At 39.8% G+C, this 15,833-nt stretch overlaps 1 protein-coding gene across 2 annotated transcripts in view; it reads left to right on the top strand.

Moving 5' to 3' along the window:
- The window catches only part of MBOAT2 (membrane bound O-acyltransferase domain containing 2), a 216,344-nt gene that overhangs the window by 149,404 nt on the left and 51,107 nt on the right, over positions 1–15,833 (top strand). For both annotated transcript variants that reach the window (XM_049904678.1, XM_049904677.1), the window contains exon 5: positions 14,206–14,261. In XM_049904678.1, coding sequence (XP_049760635.1) covers positions 14,206–14,261 — 56 coding nt within the window. The remainder of the gene's footprint in view (positions 1–14,205; positions 14,262–15,833) is intronic.

Raw genomic sequence — 15,833 nt, 5'->3', positions numbered from 1 at the left:
ATATTAGTAAGTTTGAAGTAGTCCAGGCCACATAGTGCGATCATGGTGTATGAAATCAGAGGTCAGTTGTGTAAGTTTAAAAGAACCACAATCATTTAGAAAATTTAATCTTAGAATAACGACCATATTAGTCTAATTCATCACCGTATCTTTAATGCTTAGCACATATTAAAAAAAAAATTTTTTTTTAAATAAATGTACGTATTAAATCAATAATAATAACTTTAGTAAAGATGAAAGTCATCGTTTATCATGATATTGCAATGAGCAACATCATGATAAACGGAGAAAAGATTGAAGTTGTCAAGGATTTCATTTTACTTGGATCCACAATCAACAGCCGTGGAAGCAGCAGTCAAGAAATCAAAAGACGCATTGCATTGGGTAAATCTGCTGCAAAGGACCTCTTTAAAGTGTTGAAGAACAAAGATGTCACCTTGAAGACTAAGGTGCGCCTGACCCAAGCCATGGTATTTTCAATCGCATCATATGCACGTGAAAGCTGGACAATGAATAAGGAAGACTGAAGAAGAATTGACGCCTTTGAATTGTGGTGTTGGTGAAGAATATTGAATATACCATGGACTGCCAAAAGAACGAACAAATCTGTCCTAGAAGAAGTACAACTAGTACGCTCCTTAGAAGCAAGGATGGTGAGACCGCATCTTACCTGCTTTGGACATGTTGTCAGGAGGGATCAGTCCCTGGAGAAGGACATCATGCTTGGCAGAGTATAGGGTCAGTGGAAAAGAGGAAGACCATCAATGAGGTGGATTGACACAGTGGCTGCAACAATGAGCTCAAGCATAACAACGATTGTAAGGATGGCTCAGGACCAGGCAGTGTTTTATTCTGTTGTCCATAGGGTCGCTATGAGTCAGAGCTGACTCGATGGCACCTAACAACAACAAAGATGAAAGTGAAAAATACAGTGAGAAAAATAGCAGCAGCACTATGTAGAAAAACCTGAGGAATGTGGGCAAAGCTGTACTGAGAGATAATTCGTGTTCGAATAATTACAATGTAATAAATTAAGCATTTAATATGAAATACATAGAAACAAAAAGGTCACTCTTGACTAATTTATGAATGTTGATAACAAAAATGTTAATGTTAGCAACTAAACATTAATAATACTGTAAAATCATAATTTTCAAACTGACTTTTGGAGTCCTAGAATTCTTCAGGCAGGTGCCAGAGGAACTAAGCAGGTGAGACTTGGGGTTCTTCAATCTTGCTTCAACTGTGTCTGCTCTGTGTTTCTCTGATTTACATTTTGACTTTCCACATAATGTTTCATTAAAAAATTATCGTGCTGGTTTTTTTTAAACCACCAGATTTAAGAAAGTAGTTTGATGATAAAACCCATAACGCATTGCCATTCAGTCGATTTCGACTCATCCAAGTAGAATTTATTATACCACCTTAATGGATTGGTGCTGGTACACATTTGTGTAACCCAGTGTTTGCTGGACCTCACAACCCCTCCTTCTGTTTTATCTTAGTCATTTCCTTTTTTCATTTTCCTCATCTGCTATCCCAAACTCTTGTGACTCTTAAGCCCTTTACCTAACATCTCTCTCTCTGTTAGTTAGGAACAGGCTAACTGCAATTAAACCAACAACAATCACCGCAACATAATTTCAGTAGCTTAACATAACGCAGATTTATTTCTCATTCCAGTCCACTTGCGGGGGGATCCTCTGCTGCACACAGTCACTTGGGGAACCAGGCTCCTCCTTTCTTGTGGCTCCACCCCCATCACAGCCTTTGGACTCTTCTTCATTAAGTTGATTGGGCACTTAGTGAGCAGAGAGAGACCATGCCTGTGCATCAATTGTGTTCTCGTTCTGTGAGAAAAGACTAGTTTCACAGCTCCACAAACTAAAGGCCAGTTTACATTAAAAGCAAAATGCATGTTCAGAAACAGCTTTATGTGACGTTATTTTAAGTATTTTCTTAATTTTAATTTAAATATTTAAATTTAATTTTAAATGTTTAAGTATGTAAAGGAAAAATAACAGCACTGTCAAGAACCTGACAACCTAGTTATAAAGCTCCCAAATTTAAAGTATAATTTTTGTCAGTTATGAGAAAACATTTGACCATTTCTCAGTATGGATCAGCATGAATCCAGCCTCTGAAATGTGGATGGAAGTGATCCATTCCTGATATTCCCATTTCTCCATCCTCCTCGTCATCTAGTTGCCCCTGTGACACTCTCTGACTGTAGACACCTGGAGCTACGTCAAAGCTGATAGGTTAAAAGGACACTCACTGTCCTTCAGACTACCAAATAGGCAGATGCCAGCTATAAGCTTGGGGATTCCATAGGATACCCCAGCCTTCCGATCTGCTGAATACAAATTCAGGGCTGGTTTCCCACTGCCCCTTCAGGATGCCGGCTGCAAGCTTGGGGGTCCACATGTTACCCTTTCTGACCTGCTGGCTGCTACTGACCCTTTTGGGTTCAGTAATTCACAGGATTCATGGTAATTCACAGGATTCATGGAGAGTACACCATACTTACGACTACAGATTTAATTATAGCCAGAAAGGATACAAACGAAGAGACACATAGGGTGAGGTCTAGGAGGGTTCCCAACACAAAGATTCCATGTCCCAAGGGACCTACCCTCCTGAGAGCAGATGTTCTTGTTAACCAGGAAACTCTCTGAGCCTTAGTGTTCAGTGATTTGAGAGGCCAGTCCTACGTGATGAGCTAAATCATGCCTCCTGAGGCAGGTTAACATTGGCGTCCCAGGAGAGTCTTTTCTGATCTGGCCAGCCCGCATTCACAGCACAGATTCTCAGGTGTGGCGTGGAAGTCCCAGATCGAGGCACTGCAGATACTCCAAGGGTTATTTTTCCCAAGCTTAAGGACAAAGGCCGTCTTATGTAGGGTAAAACTAGGTCCTTAACCCCACAACCATAATCCATAAACTGATAAAGATTGGACATAGAGTTGGCTTAGCTAAAGAAGACCAACATGGCAGACTTAAGCTAAAGAATTCCTTTTGTTTTGTTTTGTAATGGGCGCAGGAGAGCCAACAGCCATGTAAAGGTAGGCTTTTCTCTTAATGAAGTGTTCAGGCATTTGAAACTCTTGGGGGTGTTGTAATACGTAAGTGGAAAAGATTCTAACTTGACTAATTAGGGTAAATGTAGTAGCTATTCAAAATGTTGGGTGGCTGAAGAAAGTAGAGTTGAATAAAGTGACTGTCCTTTGTGCTGAGCTGCCCCATTGCTCTAAAGATAGAAAACATAACACGTGGAACCCAGCCTCTTAGAAGCGATCAGTGTGAGATCTTCTTTGATACGGGGTCATTTTACTTGCATAAAGTGCGGGAAAACTGGTATTCCATATATATAAAAATTGTTCAGTTAGGTTCAAGATACATTTAAAATGTTGGTTAGGTAAGAAGGACTCGACTTTTAACAGAAGCTCCTATTTGCAGAAAAGTTGAACTGAAAGTGTTGGCTTTCATGGCCCCCCAAGAAATATAAAAGAAAAAAAAAAAACTTAGTGTTCCTACATGCCAGTTTAACTAATTAGAAAGTAAAATAGAAAAAAAAAACCCTAATCTCAAAAAGTAATAAAAACTAGGAATTGCGTTTGGGAGTGCATGTAAAAAGAAATGTACTGGACGTCTGTGTAGAAAACTACAAAAACTTCACTATAGAACGTAATGGAAAACTAACTGGAGAAACATACTGTTTATTCAAATAGTAAAATTCAATATTATAATAAGGTTAATTTCCTTCAAGGTAATCTGTAAGTATAATGCAATTCAAGTTGAGAGTTTGGGGGGAAATAGATAAAATTGATTGAAAAGTTTATCTAGAAGAATAAATGCTTGAGAGTAGTGAATTCGATATGAAAACATACTGTCTGTAAAGTAGCAGCCAATAAATATCATGGGACTGACATAGGAATAAACCAATCAAGGAAATTAGGATAGAGGACCTAGATATAGACCCATAGGTCTCTGAGAAATAAATACACAGAAAAACAATATTGTTATTAGTTGCTGTTGAGTCAGCTCCAACTCATGGCACTCTCACATACAACGGAATGAAATGTTGCCCTATCCTGCGCTATCTTCGAGATCATTGGTAGCGACACACAAGCCACCACAGTACAACAAGCTGACAGACAGGTGGTGGCAGAATAAAAATAGTGAGATAATAAGTCACTGGGGAGAGGCTGACTCAGTTATTTAGTAAATGGTATTGGGACAATTGGGACATTTGGAAATAAAAACGAAAGTTAAGTTCTGGCCTCATAGAAAAAAAAAAACAAACTCAGTGCTGTCGAGTTGATTCCGACTCATAGCGACCCTATAGAGAGAAATAAATTTTAGTTGGAAGCAGCCAAAAAAAAAAAAAAAAAAACAACAACAAAAAACCAAACCTCTTGGTGTTGAGTCAGTTCCTAACAAAGTAGAATTGTCCCACAGGGCAAATCTTTACAGAAGCAGAGTGCTGCATCTTTCTCCGGTGGAGCTGTTGATGGGTTCGAACCAATGACCTTTCGGTTAGCAGCTGAGTGTTTTAATTACTGCACCACCAGGGCTCCTTAGATGGAACAAGAACACTTTTTTGGGGCAGGCAGGTAACGAATTCTGATTGAAATATATTGACGTTTATAGTGCCTAAAGGATAGCTTCATTTATCCACCAAAAAAAGGTATCAGTGAAAGAATTTTCCATCAAACCGTAGATAAATACAAGAATATGTTTTTAGAACTAGTATAGTATCAGATTCTTAGTAAATATTTTATTACTAGTTACTCTTGTGTGTCCATTCAGCTAACGCACAACACGTATGCACGTGCTATGCATTTTGCCAGGTGCATAGAGGCTGAGCTGGGTTCTTTTGAAGGTGACTGACCTTTTGTGTATAAGAAATGATAGACCAGTTGGTCTGAAAGCTACAGATGTGATTGTCATTTTCATCACTCTTCTTTAGAATGTCTCCTTGAAGTCTAGTCTAATTTTAGACATCTTTTTGTACTCTATGAAATGAGTCATAGAAGGCCCCTTACTGCTCTTCATAATCCTTCTCTCACATTGTGCCCACTCTGTTGTAAATAGGGTTGGTGTAAATTACTCAACTGCTGTCTACACACTGGTGTTCTGTTTATCCTATTTCATTCTGTGGGAATGCCTCCAACACCCTGACCTACTTTTGGTTAGGTGAACCATTCTCTCTAGGCAACTACTAATGTAATTCAAGGTAAACAAACATGGATCTGTTATAGTGTAGTTTGTCTGCTCTTTAGCCTACCCAAGCCTTTTCCCCTGGCTTTATGTATGTTCACAAAGCAGTGTGGTATAATGATATTAAAAATGTGCAGTGCTTTCTTAATACTCTAAAAAATTGGTCCTCTCTCCTGGTCTTCGAAGTGCTCTGTGGTATGTCCACTCTCTAGCTTTTCAGCCATATCTCCCCTATTCTTTCTCTTCAGTCATCAAGTGCTGCCATCCTATGTAACTGCGTTCGTATCTTTGTACTTTTGCTCCTGTGATTCTCTCTGCTTGTCCTTCCCAACCATACTTGCATTTCCAAACCTCCCCAATCATAAACAACCCTTTCATTTGAGATGTTTTTCCTTACTTCTCTCAGTTTGAAGTAATCATTCGTCTTTCTACACATTTCTTTGACTATCCATTTGGCACTTAACACTTTTTAAATATAATTATTCACATACCTGTTTACTACTCTTGAGAGAAAGCTCCTTTAGAAACAGCAATTCTCAGTTATTGTATCTCTTCAATATCTTATGTTTAGTAGCAATTCCAGTATTTATTAAATGAAGACATGAATGTGAGGAAAAGAGAACCAGCTTTTATCAAACATCCACTGTGTCTCAGATACTGGTTAAGGTATTTTTCACATTGACATTTTATTTAATCCACATAGTACCGTTATTATCCCCACTGTGTAAATAAGTAAACTGAGTTTGAGATTGAGACTGATTAAATACCTTCCCTATTCTTACAGAGTTGATAAGTAGTATACCTGGGATTTAAGCTGAATTTTCTGAATCCTATAGTCAACTGCCTACTCAGTACATCTCAACTTGGATGTCTAATAGGCATTTCACACTGAATACTGCCTAAAATTGAACTCCTGATTTCCCTTCCCTGCCCCCAAACCTTTTCCTCCTTCATTTTTCTCTTTCAATCATCTCCATCCTTCTAGTTATCTGCTCTAGTCAAAAACCTTGGTGGTATGAGGCCTCAAGCCCTGCATCTAATCCGTTATCAAAGCCTGTTGTCTTTACCTTCAAAACACAACTAGAATCTACTTCTAACCATCTGTATTACTATTGCCTTGGTCAAGTCACCATCCCTCTTGTCTATAGCTAGCTTTCTTATTCCCACCCCTGGTACCCCACAGTCTTTTTCCAACCCAACAGCTAGAATATATCCATTTAAAAACAAGTCACTTCTCTGCCTAAAACCTTCCAGTAGTTTCCCACCTCACTCAGATTAAAGTCAGTGTCTTCATAGAGCCCAACAAAACCTACTAGACCTGACCTCCTGCTACCCGTCTGTCTTCACCTTATGTTCCTGTCCTCCTTGTTCTTTCGTTTCAGTCACATTAGCCTCCTAGCCTATCTTAGACTTGCCAACCACACTTCTACCTAACGACTGTTGAACTTGCTTTCTCTCTGCCTGGAACATTCTTTCCCTAGACATCCACATGGTTCACTCCCTAGCTTAAGTTCTCTGTTTAAATGTCATTTTGCAAATGAGGCCAGTTCTTACCAGTATCCTGGCACTCCCTGTCTCCCTTACCCTGCTTCATTTTTCTGCACAGCACTTAGCAACATCTAAAATACAATATTTGTTTGTATATTGTCATCTCCAATACAATAAAAAAGTTTCTTGACAGCAAGGACTTTGTTCCTTGTTCATGGCTGTATCTTCAGCACCTGTAACAAAAAAAGAAAACCATAACCCGTTGCCATGGAGTTGATTCCTACTCATAGCTACCCTATAGAACAGAGTAGAACTGCCCCATATGGTTTCCAAGGAGCCGCTGGTAGATTGGTTTCCAAGGAGCAGCTGGTGGATTCAAACTGCCGACCTTTTGGTTAGCAGCCGTAGCTCGTAACCACTGTGCCACCAGGGCTCCAGCACTGTAACAACACCTGGTTAGTTGGAGGTGTGTGAGATGATTGTAACTGTCCCTCACTGTGCATTCATTTGGTGTTAGGTACTAGTATCAGTCGCCATAGAGTCAGTTTTGACTCACGGAGACCCCATGTGTGTCAGAGTAGAATTGGGCTCCAGAGGGTTTTCAGTGGCAGATTTTTCAGAAGTAGATTGCCAAGCCTTTCTTCCAAAGTGCCTCTGGGTGGACTTGAACCTCCAGCCTTTTGGTTAGTAGCCAAGCGTGTTAACCGTTTGTACCGCCCAGAGACTCCTTGGTATTAGGTAAGTGGGGTTTGTTTGGTTTCAGTGGGTCCTGCTGTTTGTGGATGGAAGCGTACCAATGATACTCTGCTAAGGATGTGAATGAAAGAGTGGTGTATGGTACAAGATGACTGAGTGGAGAATTAACAGTTTCTCTCTGTTGTTTGGTAACTTGTATCTAGGTAGCAAATTGACCTTTTACTAGTAGGTGCTTGTAGTTGCTTTGTAGCATTAACATACAGACATCATTTGGGTTTAACAGTTTCTTAGAGACCAGTGTCTCCCAGAGATAGTGGAACAATCAAGAAAGTGATTTGTTGTATTGTATTCCATTGTGTGTATGTACCATAGTTTGTTTACCAATTCATCTGTTGATGGACACTTAGGTTGCTTCCATATTTTTTTGCTACTGTGAATAATGCTGCAGTAAACATGGGTATGCATAACAATAAAGAACAATGATGAATCTGTGAAACATCTCACAGCATGGATGAATCTGGAGGGCATTATGCTGAGTGAAATAAGTCAATCACAAAAGTACAAATACTGTATGAGACCACTATTATAAAAAGTCATGAAAAGGTTTACACATAGAAAGAAACAATTTTTGATGGCTACTAGGGAGGGGTGGGGTAGAGAGGGAAAAACACTAGACAATAGATAAGTGGTAATTTTGGTGAAGGGTAAGGCACTTCACAATACTAAGACAGTGAACACAACTTGACCAAGGCAAGGTCATGGAATCTTTATAGATACATCCAAACTCCGTGAGGGACCAAATTACTGGGCTTAAGGGCTAAGGACCATGGTCTAGCTCAGTTGGCACAACATAGTTTATAAAGAAAATGTTCTACATCCTACTTTGGAGAGTAGCATCTGGGGTCTTAAAAGCTTGTGAGCCTTTTAGGTGAAGGGAAAGACAACACACAATACAGGAGAGGTCAGCACAACTGGACTAAACCAAAAGCAAAGAAGTTTCCTGAATAAACCGAATGCTTTGAAGGTCAGGGTAGCAGGGGCGGGGGTTTAGGGACCATGGTTTCAGGGGACATCTAGGTCAATGGGTATAATAAAATCTATTAAGAAAACATTCTGCATCCCACTTTGGAGAGTGGTGCCTGGGGTCTTAAACACTAGCAAGCGGCCATCTAAGATGCATCAATGGGTCTCAACCCACCTGGATCAAAGGAGAATGAAGAACACCAAAGACACAAGGTAATCAGGAGGCCAAGAGACAGAAAGGGCCACATAAAGCAGAGACTATATCAGCCTGAGACCAGAACAACTAGATGGTGCCTGGCTACAACCAATGACTGCCCTGACAGGGAACACAACAGAGAACCCCTGAGGGAGCAGGAGAGCAGTAGGATAAAAAAAAAAAACCTCAACTTCCCAGAGAAAGACCAGACTTAATGGTCTGACTGAGGCTAGAAAGACCCCAGAGGTCATGGTCCCCAGACCTTCTGTTAGCCCAAGACAGGAACCATTCCCAAAGCCAACTCTTGAGACAGGGCTTGGACTGAACTATGGGATATAAAATGATACTGGTGAGGAGTGAGCTTCTTGGATCAAGTAGACACATGAGACTATGTGGGCAGCTCCTGTCTGGAGAACAGATCAGAGGGCAGAGAAGGTCAGAAGCTGGCCAAATGGATGTGAAAATAGAGAGTAGAGGGGAAGGAGTGTGCTGTCTCAATTGGGAGGAGAACAACTAGGAGTGTATAGCAAGGTGTTTATAAATTTTTGAATGAGAGACTTGATTTGTAAACTTAAAGCACAATAAAAATTAAACAAAAAACCAAAAAAAGCTTGTGAGCGGCCATCTAAGATACTCCACTGGCCTCACCCCATCTGAAGTAAGGGAGAATGAAGAAAACCAAAGACACAAGGAAAAGATTACTCCAAAGAACTAATGGATCACAACTACCACAGCCTCCACCAGATTGAATCCAGCACAACTAGATAGTGTCCAGCTACCACCACTGACTGCTGTAACAAAGTGTCTTAGAGCTAGAGAAAAATATAGAACAAAATTCTAACTCACAAAAAAAGACTAGACTTTCTAGTCTGACAGAGACTGGAGAAACCCTGAGAGTATGGCACCCGGACTCCCTTTTAACTCAGTACCGAAGTTACTCCTGAGGTTCACCCTTCACCAGAGATTAGAAAGGCCCATAAACAAAACAAGGCTAAAGAGGCACACCAGCTCAGGGCAAAGATGAGAAGGCAGGAGGGGACAGGAAAGCTGGTAATCGGGAACTCAAGGTCGAGAAGGGAGAGTGTTGACACATCGTGGGTTTGGCAACCAGTGTCACAGAACAATATGTGTATTAATTGTTTAATGAGAAACTGATTTGCTCTGTAAACCTTCATCTAAAGTGTGGTAAAAAAGAAAACGATTTTTCTTTTTAGCACTCATACTTTAATAATGTTTAACCACAGTTGAGTTTTGGGATAGAACCAAATCCGACTACTCTCACTCTTAGTAGAGAAAAAAAATGGGTATATGTTTTAGCCTTTTCATCCCTTACTTTTGTTTCACAAAGCCTAGAGTGTTTCACTTCTTTACTTCAGTAAGTGTTTTTTCGTATTATCTGTTGATGAATTTATTTTGAACAGTTTTATTCTGTATCTTTATACATTCTTAGCAGGGTGCCGCTGGTAGTATATATCTGCTGTCTCACTTTAGATATAGCCATGTATTCATACATATGGTGGATTTTACTGACAACCTTTCTGTTAGCAGCCTGAGCTTTTAACCAGTATATCACCAGGGCTCCACTTGTATATGAGGAAATACCTTATGGCTACAAACTGAACAAAACCAAATTGTCCATTCAGTGGGAAGAGTTGGTAGCAGAATTGTAGGTTGGTTTGTACTTCTGCCTACAGAATTAAGTGCATAAAAATATTTTTTATCTATATCATATCCACTACTGAAATTCTTTATATTTTAAAATATGAAGACTTCATACTGGAGGGGGCTTATGGATAGTGGAGCTCGAAGGAGCCTGGTTCCTTGAGAATCCTTACTAGCCCTGGACTGACTACCTCCAAACTACTCCTAGGTCACAACACCAAAGCTGGGTAGAGAAGAATTACATGCGTATATGCACTCCCTGGTGGCCCAGCGATTAAGAGCTTGGCTGCTAACCAAAAGGTTGGCGGTTTGAATCCACCAGCTGCTCTTTGGAAACCCTGTGGAGCAGTTCTACTCTATCTTACAGGGTCACTCACTATGAGTCGGAATTGACTTAACAGCAACAGGAATGGGACAGGAATGTTGGATAGATTAAGGTTTTTTCCCCCACGTTCTTCCTCTCTCCTTTCCAGTTCAGTCTTGTGCAAGATAAGGAAGTTGAAACCAGTGGTCTTCTAAATCTGTCCTGGTATTTTAGCTCAAATATATATTAATATATGAAAATAATTTTCTGAGACCTACAGCTGCCACCAAGGTCTTAGGCAAAACTGTAAGGTAGATGACGTTTGACTTATCACTTCTCCCTGTTCTGTTCTAAACCCTCCTCCAGCCATCCCTGCTCCTGTGGCCCCACCCCTGGGTATTTATTCTCATTTCTTCTGAAAAGAGATCCAGTTCCTGTTTTTAGATAGTTATTGATCTAGTCTCCTGATTAAATTTATGTTAAATGAGGCCTAACCCTTCAGGAAGTGTTTGTATTTTAAAAGAACCTCAATGTACTGAAATGTGATAAGAGATTTTTTTGAATGAGATCTATTCCTTTTTTTCTTCTGGAACATTCAAATCGGCCCTCTGCCTTCTTTCTGTACCTGTTAAGCCAAAAACCAAACACGTTGCCGTCAAGTCTGTTCCTATTTATAGTGACCCGAGTAGAACTGGCCCATAGGGTTTCCAAGGAGCAGCTGGTGGACTCAAACTGCCGACCTTTTGGTTCACAGCTGAGCTTTTAACCACTGCACCACCAGGGCTCCTTCCATAGCTGCCAGGGAGCGTAATTCTTGGACTCAGCCGTGCAAGCTGCACACCTCCCATTCTCCTAGTCCAGCTCACTTTTAACAGAGAGCCTACATCCTTGGCATATGATAGGACAGAAATTGCATGGGGGTGGAGGGGCACCAGTGGACAAAATAAGGGCATACTTCACAGAGCACATATTTGACTTGAAACCAGTGATGCAGACACATGTACGCCAGTGTTCGTTGCAGCACTATTCACAATAGCCAAAAGGTTGCAAAAACCTAAATGTCCATCAACGAATGGATAAGCAGCATGTACATGCATACAATGAAATACTGCTCAGCCGTAAAAAGAAATGAAGTCCTGATACATGCTACAACATGGGTGGAGCTTGAAAACATGCTGAGTGAAATCAGTCAATCACAAAAGGACAGAAGGATGATTTCACTTACAGCCGTATGTGCAGAGACCCAAGTTTATTAGTGGTTACCAGGGTGAGGAGGGACGAGGGAGCCATTGTTTGGGAAGCAGTGAGTTTATATTTATGATGATGGGAAATTCGGCATCAGTTATGGGTAATGGTTGCACAGTATGACTAATGTAATTGATACCTCTAAGTAGTATACCTGAACAATGTTGAAATGGCAAATGTGTTGATCTATTTTTACAATAAAAAAATTAAAACACATATTTGCATTTTTTAGCCCCTTCTACGTATGAACATAACAGGTTAATCTGTCATTGGGTTTATAAAATAAATTTAATAATTATTTTATTAGTGACTTCTGTTACATCTTAAGGTGACATGGGAATTGGAATTTAGAACTGAACGGGATTTTATAATTCATTGGAGAGCTAAACCAGGAAGAGAATTAGAATTTGTGAGGCAAGGTCAGAAAAACTATGATTCTTTTTCCCAGGGAAATGGAAATTATAGGGCATGTTTATAATCCTCAAAGGCATGAAGGATATCTTGCTAAACAGAAATGGCAACTGAGTATTCTTCAAAGCAACCTGGGGGATTAGGTTGGCTGAGGAATAATTTCCTGAGAGTGAGTGGTATAATGTAATCATTGGCTTTTAAGGGAACTTAAGAAAAATTTGAGTTTAAGAACAGTCATCATCTGACAGTTTTGAGAGATCGTGTCTGTTAGGTGAGGAGAATGAGCTATAAATTGTCAAAGGCCCAGGTCTGTGAGTCTAATTTCCATTGGTGAGAATGTTTATAACAAACCCTTGATGTCATATCCTGACAGTGGGAGAAATCTTCTTTACATCTTTAAAGATGCTGAAGTTTTGCAAAAAGTGGCAGTTGAAACTAATAAATCTCATCCTCTGAGCGCTGTATATTGGTGGAAAAGTACAAGATTAGAACTAGACAGATTGGGATTTGAAACCTCTGACCTGCCGATCTCTGACCGTGTGATGGGTGTTTCTGTAACCATTTCCTTATCTGTACAGCAGGAATGATTCTGCGTGTTTCACACTATAAACCTGTTGCCGATTCTGAGTTGATTGCGGTTCATAGCGACCCTGTAGGACAAAGTAGTACTGCCCCATAGGGTTTCCAAGGCCGTAAATCTTCACGGAAGCAGACTGCCACATCATTTTCCCACGGAGCGTATGGTCGGTTAGAACCACTGACCTTTTGGTTAGCAGCCAAGTGCTTTAACCACTGTGCCACCAGGGCTATGTTGCATGCTATAACCAAAACCAAACCACACCCATTTCTGTTGAGTCAATTCTGCCTCATAGCAACCCCATAGGACACATTAAAACTGCCCCATAGGGTTTCTAAGGAGCCGCTGGTGGGTTTGAACTGCCAGCCTTTTGGTTAGCAGCTGACCTCTTAACCACTGCACCACCAGGGCCCCTGTTCCATGCTGTAGTGAGGATTAAATGAGATGTCTAGTGCTTCTAGGTATAGAGCTCACATTCTATCTTTAGGTAAAACACGATTTTCCTGGTTTTATTGTAATTTTAAACAAATAACTTATGGTTAAGTGTTCTTTAATATTAATGTCTCTAAACTAATAGTTAAAGGATAAAAATATATCCTGATGGTTTTCTCACGTAGATGCGTTCTTTTGTCTTTCTAAGTTATCCATTCCGTCAGAGATTTAAAAATACGGGAAAATATTGCCATTTTCTTACTTGTAACATGATTTTAAAGTTTTCTTTAAAATGTGCCTTGATTTATAAGTGTTACATCATCTCATCAAGTGGAGCCCTCCAGTGGTCCGTCATCCAGCTCTAACCTCTGGGTGTCTGGCTCTCAGCCTAGAGAGATGGAAGTCTGTCTTTTTTTTTTTTTTTAAACTTCTTCCCTCTTTCCCTAATTCTGTTTGTTCTCCACTTCTCACATTTCTCACCCAAATGCCTTTAATTTTCAACCTTTTCCCAGGAAGTTTACATTTCACTGTTAAGCCCAGCCTTGAGGAAAAAGGCAGCATGGTATGTTGAAGTAAAAAAAAAAAATTCGTGAAAATTAGGAGATCAGGGTCCTTTTCCAACGCCCTGTGTGGTCTTCTAACCTCAGGGCCTCGCTTTTGCACATGATGATGAGCTTGGACTGTGCCGCCGGCTAATGTGGCTTACTTTATGGATAGAGCCTTTTTCTTTTTTTCTTAAAGCAAAGAGAAGGCCCAGACTCCCTATCTGCTGAACCTTCCCCAAACAGTAGCTCAAGAGTTATTTCTTTGAAATCCCTCAGAGGTCCTTTTTTTAAAAAAAAATTTCAGGATTTTGTAGTCATGTAAGCAAAATAAACTCTTTTTCATATTTCGTAACTATTGTTTTAAATTTCTTCTTTTAAAACATGTGTTTTTTATTTTGTCACAGCCCAATGATGATAATTACACAGAAGATCACTAGTTTGGCTTACGAAATTCATGATGGTAAGAATTTTGAAATTAATTTTTCATCACTGGAAAAAAGTCCTGTTCAAATAACCTTTTGGTTGAGATACTGCCGTAACTTTCTCTTCTCCTAGAAAAGAGAAAGGAATTGTAAGTAAGATAGAGAAACATATTTAACTCTGCTTATGGCTATTAAAAAGTGTGCTTGTTTTCCTTTAGTGTTGTATCTTAATTTTATAGTCAGTTCATTGACCAAAGTAAAATAAAATAGTGTGATTCGGTTATATGTTCTACATTAGTGGCAATTAAAAAATATAAAGGAAATAAATATTTGTTCTAAATCAAATTTTAGTAATTCCTGCTTCATCTCTGCGTTGAATTTTTATTAAAATTTGAATGTGTTCCCCTCACAACCGTGCCCCATACACATGCCTATGTACATACTTACATATGCTTTTTTAGTATAGATATTTATATATTCATATTTATACATCTTCAGCGAATGGACTTGTAGCCATAGGAGACGCTAGAAGTCAGGATGCAGAATCAAAGATTTAAGCTCTGGTTTCTTCAAAGACTGAAGGAGCACCCCTGTTAGAACAAAGGCCTATAGCCTGGGGAGCGTCTTAGATGGGGTTTAGCCCCACTGTATATATACACCATCCATCCTGTGCCATCTTCTTGGGAAGACCTGTACCCTGTTCTCCAGCCAGATTTTTGCTGTTATTGTCAGAGGACCAAGCTTGAAAATACTGTGGACAAAGGGGATGTATTCTTTCTTTCTTCCCTTTGCTACTAACAAGCAAATTTAAAAGAGGAAGGAAGGTGGGAATAACGTCTTTTTAAAAATCTCTGATACTTGTTTAGTCAAATCCGCATGTTCAACACCAACCCTATTTCTGCGCTTCAGAAAGCAGAGGAACACTTCTGAGGGCAAAGTCTTCAAATGGGAGGCAACATGCTGAAGTGGAAGGAGCATCAGCCTTGAGGGTGGGCAAACTTAGGCTCAGATTTCAGTTCTCCTTCTTACTTAGTAGGTCACTTTCTCATTCATAAACTCTTAACATGATCCACTTTGGCGGATTTGTGTGTAGATTAGAATTTACATAAAATACTTCAGAGCTCTTGCATCCTGTGTGATGAAATGGGTGGAACTAATGAGACCCTGATATTAGAGGTATAGTCTTAAAATTCCTGCTGTTAAATGCTCCAGGTAAAAGGATACGGTTCAGTTCATGTACTGACTGACACTCCTGTATTGTACTGATAAGAGATTAGCTCTGTAACTCTGAGAAGAGAACATAGGAAGATCATGGACCAGGGATATAATTTTCTCCATCTGTCTAGAAGAATTCTTCTTGCTTTCCTTTTTCTGAATTAGGTAGGAAATTTTTCCTAATTTGGAGGCACAGTCTTTGACTTTCTTGGACCTCATGTCTTCTCTCCTTTACCACATCCTCTTCAGAAGCAACCATGGAGAGATGACAATGACTGTATATTTAACTCAGAATTAGAAGTGGAACAAAATTCCATTCTGTGACCTCGGTAGTTGCCTCTTTAGAACCATTCACATTTTGATTAGCCTTGGCAGCTCTTGACAAAAGTTCCTAC

Source organism: Elephas maximus, chromosome 12 (genome assembly GCF_024166365.1).
Source record: "Elephas maximus indicus isolate mEleMax1 chromosome 12, mEleMax1 primary haplotype, whole genome shotgun sequence".
Classification (NCBI taxonomy): Eukaryota; Metazoa; Chordata; class Mammalia; order Proboscidea; family Elephantidae; genus Elephas; species Elephas maximus.
This window is presented reverse-complemented; position numbering and strand designations above follow the sequence as displayed.